At 39.7% G+C, this 9377-nt stretch overlaps 1 protein-coding gene across 5 annotated transcripts in view; it reads right to left on the bottom strand.

The window, feature by feature from the left end:
* xpc (xeroderma pigmentosum, complementation group C) overlaps positions 1 to 7835 on the bottom strand; it is a 16530-nt gene extending 8695 nt beyond the window's left edge. The window contains exons 1-6 of one of the 5 annotated variants that reach the window (XM_024293526.2): positions 3916 to 5009; positions 3080 to 3187; positions 2906 to 2998; positions 2510 to 2606; positions 1833 to 1917; positions 1607 to 1764 (exon numbers count right to left, since the gene is read on the bottom strand). In XM_024293526.2, coding sequence (XP_024149294.1) covers positions 1607 to 1764; positions 1833 to 1917; positions 2510 to 2606; positions 2906 to 2998; positions 3080 to 3187; positions 3916 to 4024 — 650 coding nt within the window. In that variant the 5' untranslated portion in view covers positions 4025 to 5009. Of the gene's footprint in view, positions 1 to 1606; positions 1765 to 1832; positions 1918 to 2509; positions 2607 to 2905; positions 3206 to 3915; positions 5011 to 7111 lie in introns of those variants that run through there. The other 4 variants (XM_024293525.2, XM_024293527.2, XM_024293524.2 and 1 more) reach the window with 4 other exon arrangements.
* Between the last annotated feature and the right edge of the window lie 1542 nt (positions 7836 to 9377).

Here is a 9377-nt window from a genome sequence, read left to right as displayed (position 1 = left end):
TCTGTTATATCACAGTGTTTGGAACGACCTGAGACCAGTGATTTGGCGCCCCCTGCAGCTGCATGCACTCCCGTCGACTGAAAAGCTGCTTCTTTATTATTTATCATATTTAGTTGTCTGCGTTTCTGTTTGGTGCAGTGTGATTCACGTGTTGTTCCTCTCTTGCACTCCCCTCCGAGGGAGCAGGAGAGATTTTATATTCCAGGTGGATCACCTCCTGTTCTTGGCCGAGAACCACGCCTCAGGTTTGTCTTAGCTGTGGACCTCGCCCCCACCTATCCCCCCAGTCCTATCTGGCTGAACTCTATTCAAATACGTAGTTGTAGAGTTAGATAAGCTAATTCCTCTTTAATAGTCCTGGTAAATCGCCTGTTCGTCCCGGGAGAGGATCTCTCCTTCATGAGGACTTCCCTGAGGCTTCTTCTTTTTTTCCTGAATCAAGTTTTTTAGGAGTTTTTTCTTACAGGGAAGGAGGGTTTAAGGGTAGGGATAACCAGTTTTGGGATCTGTTTAGTTTAGCAATCAGCTATTGTTCATATTTTAAGACCAACTTTCTGGTCCTGCACAATTACTGGCATGAAGCCCAAAGAGGCAATTGTTTATTTATATTGGACAATATAAATAAAATTGAATTGAATTGAAAGGAGTGTGACGAAAACGGAGAGAGATTCAGCAGGTCTCTTTTGGCAAGAAGAATCTATTTTATATATATTATACTTTATATCTACTTTATTTCACCAGTGTTGCCAGAATGGGAGGTTTCTTGCCCAATTGGGCGGCTTTGATATTAAAATTTGTGGGCAAAAATAGCTTTGGGCGAGTTTGGGTCTTTTGTGAAACACGTCTCAGCAGGAGTGTGCCAACAGGGGAGGCAGTGCCTCACCTGTAAACTATCCTCGCCATCATGAGCAGACTTTTTTGTTTTGTTCAGCAGCACATTTATATTTGTATCATTTTGACAGGATATATTTTTATGGAGAGTAAAATAAGTTAATTAAGGTTTAAGTTGATTTATTCTGGAATAATATTGCTGTCTGTTTTTATTCATATTTATGTTCAAAAAGTTATGTTTTAAAAATTTAGCTTTAGAGTTTTTAGATAAATGTTTATCATGTTCGGCCCGCAACCTGAATCGTGTTTTGGATTTTGGCTCCCTGTGCGATTGAGTTTGACACCCCTGTAATACAGGTTTGTAAAATTCATACATTTGAGTTCATTTTTGTGTGAAATGGTCATAACTTTTTAAAATGCTGCTAGAAATCAAGTGCCTTTTTAATGCAATTTTTTAACTTATTCAAACTTTTTTCACTACATTAAGAGCTATGCATTGGCTGGATGTATGGGTGTGTGTGTCTCAATTTATCCATTAGGTTTTCTATTTTATTTATTTATTTACACATGCATCAAAGAGGACTGCACTCAATTTTGTTGTATAATGTAAAATGACAATAAAGTTATTCATTCAAAACACAAAATGATGTGGTCAATGTGTGTGTGTGTTGGGGGGGGCTAAGTCAGTGTAGAACCACCACTGCCATCAATTAAACACAATTACAAAAAAGCTGTGCTAGAAGGTAATAAACAGTGTAGGTTAACAAGCACAAACCATTTCAACAAGGCACAGAGGTAGTTTTGGTCGATGCACTTTTTGTCGACTGAGCAGAAGTGAGCTGGTAGGAGGGACAGAGTGACGGCCAACAGGTCTGGCTCACCACACAGTCTGTTGCGGAAAATCCCGTTGGCGAGAAGGCACAAGAGGTGAACCTAAAAGACGATCACGTTAGTAAAAACAGGCACCAGTGAAGGTAAAAGGTAGCAGTGTTTGTTTTTACCTTGTGTGTGTCTATTAGTAAGTCCTTCTTATACCTCTTCATCATCCGCCTGAGGTATGTCTCAAATTCTTCTTGTCTCTTTTTCCTGACCAATCAAAATAATACTAAATTAAATAGACTAACATACATTTTTCTAGGAAAATGATTCAGGAAACTGTAACATATTTTAACCAGTTTGGAACGATTCTTACATTTGTGTTAAGCATCAGTTGTTTTCTTAAAGGGTAACCAAACCCTAAATCAACTTGTTTTGAATGTTGACTTATATAAATGGGGCTTTTAAAGTGCTGTTGGTAATTGCCAAATTTTTGTCAAAGTAACTTGTTTCATTCTTGATAAACTGGTTAAAAACGGCATGTATGCTGCCCCCTACAGGATAAATCAATGTATCACATACAGTTGAATTTCATGATTGGTCAAACAATTTAAGTTCTAAGTCAAGATCTGCAGCTCCAGTAATGATAACAGTCCTGTCCCCAAGCCCCACCCTCTGACTCGATTTTCACAATTCGTCTGTGGGCAGAGTCAGCCTCCAACTTCCCTGTTTGGTTACCCTTTAAGATTTTAAAACAGACAGAAAACTTAAAAATATCTCCTGGGGAAAATAACTGTGAAATTATCTTTCACATCTAAAATAACAGAAACCATTTATAATATAAATACATTAATTCACTTACCGTTTTCTGACTTCTGCGGTCTCAATCTCAATCTCTACAGGCTCAGAGGGCAAGGAAGGTTCAGAAGCTTCAGCTGGACCCAGAGGCTCAGCAAGCTCTAATCAGTTTAAAAAATGATTCCAATCAATTTATTGCTGTACTAAAGTCCCTTAAAGATGCACTCCAATGAAAATAGTGTTTTCAAATATTTTTTTTGTGCCGCTCTGCAGAAACTATGTCCTGACACAGTTTTTTGTCACATGAGACATTTATTTTAGGCTAAAAAATGGCATAATCATATTTAAAAAAAATCCAAGAACACTTAAAACTAATGAAAAGTTTATTGGAGTGGGTCTTTAAAAGACATTGTTCTGCAGCTTTGGTCAACTAAAGTTATTAGTGTGCATTAGGACTTGCCTTCAACTTCCTCCCAGTCATCATCATCCTCACTGTCACTCTCCTCCTCCTCTTCTTCTTTGTCTTTCACTGGTTTCTTGCATTTTGCTTCCACTATGGGGGGCGGTGAGGTCACAAGGTCAAACTCATCTTCACTGTCAATCTCACCTGTCAGGGGCGTCTTAAAGTATTTACTGGTTTGGACATCAGGGCCGGCTGTGGGACTAGAAGCAGAAACCGTCTGCATGGCACGTTTTGAAGGGGGGCGTGGCTTGGGTTTGACTTTCCTCTGCAGCTCCTCATCTGTAATGATGTCATCGTCTGAATAATTAGACAGAAACACATTAGTTACCAAAGACACAATTAAGTCTTATATTGTAGATTGCATTATATTTCCTTTGTTGTTTACAGGACAGAAACTTTGACAGCAAAAATTAAAAGAATAAAATGTATTATTTTTTGTTTTTATGAAAAATAAATCTACATTTTAGAAATTTTTCAACATTAATATTTTATAGTGTGTGATTGAAGCTACTTTGAGAACTTTTGAGACACATTTGTCAATCAAAACAAGCTAATAAAGTTTTATTGAAAAAAAGAAGCTAAATAAAACATAAACATAAAAAAGATATAGCAAGACAAATTTGACAAAGAAGTATCTCATTGATACTCTTAAACCAGTTGGTGTAAATAGCAGTCACACCTGCTGCACAAATGAATGTTGTTGTTTTGTTAAAAGGCAGCATAGAGCATCTGGATCTGCAGATCCGCTCCAGTGACCGCGCAGCTCATATCCGCGCACCTGCACCCACAAAACTCAAAAATATGTCGAGCAATGACTTGAATGAAAGTTACGATTTCACTTTTTGTTTGGGTCGAGTTACTGTTTATTTTAGAAAACTAACACATATTTACGATAAAATAACGTGGATTTATTCTCCCTCAATAACAGTTTTTGATAACATTAAAATATCCAATGAGAGAAATTTTAAATGAACAAAATTTTGCTAATAAAGGTGAACTTTATGTACCGGCAGCTTTCTTCTTCGGTCTTGTTTTTGCTGCGCTTCTCTTTGCTCTCGGCAGCCTCGGTTTCTTTGTATCTACGTCCGTCTCTGAAGCTTTTTTCCGCTTTGCCATGCTCTCTTACTTTTCCTCAGCTAAACTTCACCTCTGCAGACGGTAAAACTACACGAGGAGTAGCAGCATAACTTTGCACGTGGTCTTACAAAAGGCCCGTAAAGCAGCAGTTATCGAACATTTCATTCAGGTTTCATAACAGCTCTCCGTTTGTTTTGGGGCGGAATAATGATCTCATTTCCGCTTGTACAGTCTTCATATCCGTTTTTTCTTTTTTTCTTTCTTTTTTTTGTGAGTGCCTTTGGCATTGAGATAAAAATGATACGTATTCTAAATAATATTTGAAAAAAATATTTCTAGTAAATATGATTTATTTATTGTTATTTAAAATATGTAATGTGCAGTACCACGCCAAAACGCCGGGTGGCAGTGTTGTGATATTTTTGTTCGATCAAGGAAATAAAAGCACATAACAGTAATATAAACACTAATATAAGCAGATATTAGGGGTGCTTTGTTATTATTTTTTATTTTATGGCAAATTTGAATACAAACAGGACACGCTACTATACGTTCAAATATTGAAATAGGTATTTTGGGAAGATACAGACAGTTTGAGCAGAATAACTATTCTTTTGTGATGAAAGCAGTGCAGTTGAAGGGCCACATGGTTTATCTTGCAATGTTGATCTAATCAATCAATCTACTTGAAAAAACTAACAAACTATTTCAAAAGCCCATGGCAAACTTTGTATAAATAGCCTTTTTTTTTAAAATTTTATAACAGGCTATTGTTGGGGGCAATATAATAAATAATGCCAATATCTAAATAAAAAAACTAATCCTGGTGGATTGTTGTTTATTTTTTATAGGATTTCCAGGTGCTTCATCACGAATTGCAGAAAGGGACTGTTTTGTGAAAAACATGCATGTATGTATCACAAATATGCTAACATATGTGCTTTAATCTATGATGCAGCTGTTGAATTTTGTCCAGTTGAGGCCTAAATATCAAGAGTTTTTATGCACGATAAAATAGGACATCATAAATGATTTAAGAAAAAATATAAAATTATGTCAGATGTAGGTTTTTTTTCTGTTTTTATAGCCACATTATTGGTATGTCATTTTGCTTGAGGACCGAATACAAAGTTCAAACCAAAAAACAGCTGCAATACTTGATGTTAATTTGTGTTTTCTAATGCTTTTATATCATTTTTTTCATTGTATTTATTTCAAATAAGCTTTGCATTTTTTTACCGATATTTTCACACTATATTAGGCCTACAATCACACCTTTTGAAATGATCTTTCATCTCAATGTGCTCCATATGAACGCGCTTCAAACCACTATGGGGGATCCCTGTTTCTGACCTAACATGCTGTAGTGTTTCATGCTTGTGGAACTCTGAAAAAGAAACGTAGCAACCAGAAGTGCAAAATTTAATTCCTTTTCATTTTTAATAAAAAAAAGATATTCTGAAGCAAATCCAGCCCTACTTATTCTGAATCAATTCATTTCAGTTCAATCAGCGTGTTCACTCGCCTTTGTGGTGATCTGTATCGATCATTGTGGAACTCTGTGACAGGTGTGTGTTTCACTTCAGAGAGACGTCTGTCAGCCGATACACTTTGACAGCTTCAAACTGACTCTCTGCAGCAGCAGCAGGGCCCTGACGGGAATGTTGTTGCTATTCTCACTGAGACTGTGTGCACTGCGTGCAGCATACATATTCATGCATCCTGCATGCATTCGCATAAATGAATGCATGTTTACTCAAGGAGAGCATGTGCTTCCATATTTTTGTGAGTGCATTAGACAGACTTTTCACGTCGCCATCACCCACACGTGTGCACGTATTCGTGGTCTTTTGTGAATGTGTTGGCTGTGAGCATGTGTGTTAGACAGGTTAAAAGAGTCCTTGGTCCAGTGTGCTGCGCTCCAAGCGCAGTGCATGGCTTCCATCCCTATATGAACCATTAGTTCAGTCAGATAGGAATAAAAAGCCATACACTGCACTGGGCATTATGATGAAGACGGGGTTTTAGGAAAGAAGATGCACACACACACACAGGTTTAATATAGTGGAAATAGAAAGGTTCAAGTAAAACACCCTGGGGCTTACAAAGCTGGAAAAAGGCAGCAGGTGAGGGGCGTGATCACAAAGAGAGGAAGACATGCTGACAGAAGATGACACTCTGTCCTCTATTTGAGATGTGCAGAAAAAATAGCATCACACTGGGACTGATCAGGAGACAGACAGCATGTAAGTGCAAAGAGGAGCACATGAAGCCTCATCAAAAATGAGTGCTGCTTGTCGACAGTGAGGTGTGGATCTGGCATCCTTTAAGTGAGTGCTTTTTTTTTTTTTTTACTGACTCTGAGTCATTTTAATTTCCCTCTGAGCATCCTCCCCTTAGGTTAGTTTTTCTTTAAATGTTTTGAGTTTCAGCAAATCACATATTTTTCATGTTTTCTGGAAGGTGAGCAGCAGCTCAACTGTACCTGTTGCCTTACACAACTAAAAAATGGAGAAAAAAGATAAGTTGGTCAATAAACAAGTGAAAAATAAAACAACAAAGGTGACATCATACAAATATAGACAAATTTAAGTCAGATTTTTTTAGAACTGCACCACTACTTTTTGGATGTTGCAATATAAAAGTGGCATCTTGTGAAATCAGACACATTATGTCAGAATGAATCAATGAAGTAACAGTTTTTTCCCATTTCAAACTGAACCCCATGTTCTATCTATTATTGATGGTGGCACCTGTTGTCCTCTGGAAAAGGACCCCTCTGCTGCAAAAACATTTGGATTTTAAAGTCAATAATTGTTTTTAAATAATTATTTTCCACCACATTTGCACAATTTCAGGACTAAATCTATTTTTGAGATCCTATAAAAGGGAGCATTTTATTTTGGTTTTAAAGTGGAGCACAATAGCCTTCTGGAAATATTTGGATGGAAAATCTGTGGAGTATCTCAAACTAAATGAAAATAACTTGATGTCTCCCCAACGCAAATCCTGATAAGTCTAGAGTTATTGTTGTTTTCTAAAGCAGAGGAGTCCGAGAAACCATTCTTTTCGTGCTTTAAGAGGCTCCACAACTTCAAGGAGCGGATATGAAATAAATCCAATTACCGAGCTGTCAATCAGGCCGCTAATTAGTGCGCCTCCAACGGCGGCATCAAAGCTGGAAACTCAGAAGTGAGGCGATGAGAGAGCAGGATATTAAAAAACATATATCACACACAAAGAGGGCGGATTAGTTGCTGAAAATGTAACTACCACAAACAAATGTCTCATAATTTGCCGCTTCTCAACCTCTAAACGAGCTGCTGCTATTTCGGGAACCCCACAGACAAGCAACAGCAGCTGGGGGGGAGGAGGGAGACAGAGGAGGTGAAAAGGAGGCAAGAAGCATCCACGCATCCGCGCCGGGACACCAGGAGGAGAAAGCGTGTCCTCCCTCCGTGCGTCCTCCCGTCTCACCGGGCGCAAAAAGAAAGGTCCACCTACAGGTGTGCTCCTCGTTTCCGCGGCAGGGGTCGCTCACAAAGGTCAGCATAAAAACAAAACAAAAAAAGTCCAAAAACAATAGTGGCTTGTTCCAGTTTCTGGAGCTTCCAAACCAGCCAAGCCAGTGATGCTGAAGCTGCCGGCGGTGGAAAAGTGCGGTTCGACCGCCCCTTTACGCATCTGTGCGTGTTTCCATTCAGAGGCAAACAGTCAGTGAGGGAGAGGAAGGGAAAGTGAGGTGGTGGAAAAGGACAAGAGGAGGAGGGAGTGAGGCAACAAAAGCCCACCAGTGAGGAGGAGCCAAAAAAAAAAAAAAAAAAAAGAGGGTGGTGGGGTGTCAAAAGAAAAGAAAAGAGGTGGCGGCATCATCATCATACCTGAACAGGAGATGTCCCTCTTCATGTGTGTGTGTGTGCACCTGTGAGAGTGTGTGCTGGTAGACAGAGGCTGTGAGTCTGGGGGGGCTTATGTCGCTTCAATGACGCGCAGTGTTAATAAAAGCCGGCACCGGGGCTGAATAGGGCTCTTTTCTGTCTCATTCAAATACTGCCATGAAGCACTTTCATTCTGCTGATAATGTAGAGGCAGAGTGTGTGCGGTGGCACGGTACAATGCATGTGAGTTCCTGTCCTCATCTCCATGTGTTTGCCCTCTTTCTCCTCTTTCATTGCTGTTTGCTCTGTGAACGGCCAGACAAACAGACCGCTGCTTGTACGGCCTGACTGTTGGCTGATAAACAGAGGTCCCACGTTAGACCAAATTCCACAGTCGAATTGACGATAAGAAAAGGATGAAAGATTGAAGAATGAAAAATCGATCAAGAACCAATGAGGGTCCAGCAGGAGGTGAAAGAAAAATTGATCAGCAAAAAGGAGCAGGTTGGAAATCCCCACAGGACAGGGGAAAGATAGAGTCAGGGTAGCCCAAGAAAAAGGAAAGAGAGGGAAGCACTGGACAGGAAAAAAGTGGAAATACTTGTTCTAACCTCCCCTCCTTCAACCTCTTCCTCCTCCTCCTCCTCCTCCTCCTGGTGTTTTCAGGGAGCTCGGCTGGAGTTGCATTCCAACGCGTCGCTCTCAATCCCTGTTACTCCCAGCAACACAGTTCCTTGATCTGGTCTCACGTCATGCTGGGCAGAAAGGGAGGAGGAGGATGGGGGGGTGAAGGTAAGTAAGAGCCTCAGAAAGGGGGCAATGGAGGCAGAATGGGTAGAAAAAAATAAGAGAGGGATTGGGGAAGGATGCAGAGGAAGAAACCTTTGGAGGTAAGGAGGGATGAAGGAGATTAGTGAAAAGATGACAAAGCAAAGGTAGAAGAGGGGGGGGGGGGCAATGCTGGGAGGGGAGAGATAAGAAATGAGGAGGTGATCTGAGGAGAAGAAAAAGAACAGAGGTTTGAGGGGGCGACAGAGGACATCAGCAGAAAAAGACATAGAGGTGTCAAAAATATGAATCAAACAAAACAGAAAAGGAAAAAATGAAAGTCACAAACAATAAAGAAATTAACATTAAAGTCTCACAATAGATCTCATTTGATTGATTTCAAAAGTAGACTTGTGTCGATTATGATTTCCAAATCAATACAAGTATCACCAAGCAAAATATCACTAAATCGATTTTTCCCTACACCCCTAGAAAGTCCTGCACTAAATCGTTTTTTAGTAGTTAGATATTAGGGTGGGAATTCAGACATAGTCATAGTTTCTGCAGAGCGGCAGGAGTTCTTTAGAAATTCACCTTTTTAATTTGGACCGTTGGCGAGGGGCGACCCTGCCCCCTTTCCCATCATCCATCTGTTTACACTTTCTCCTGCTAGCTTACAGCTCCTCACAGCTCCAAACTAACATTAACGGTGCTTAAAAATAGAAATTGTTCAGTCGTGCAGTTGT

This window comes from Oryzias melastigma, linkage group LG7 (assembly GCF_002922805.2).
Source record: "Oryzias melastigma strain HK-1 linkage group LG7, ASM292280v2, whole genome shotgun sequence".
NCBI lineage: Eukaryota > Metazoa > Chordata > Actinopteri > Beloniformes > Adrianichthyidae > Oryzias > Oryzias melastigma.
This window is presented reverse-complemented; position numbering and strand designations above follow the sequence as displayed.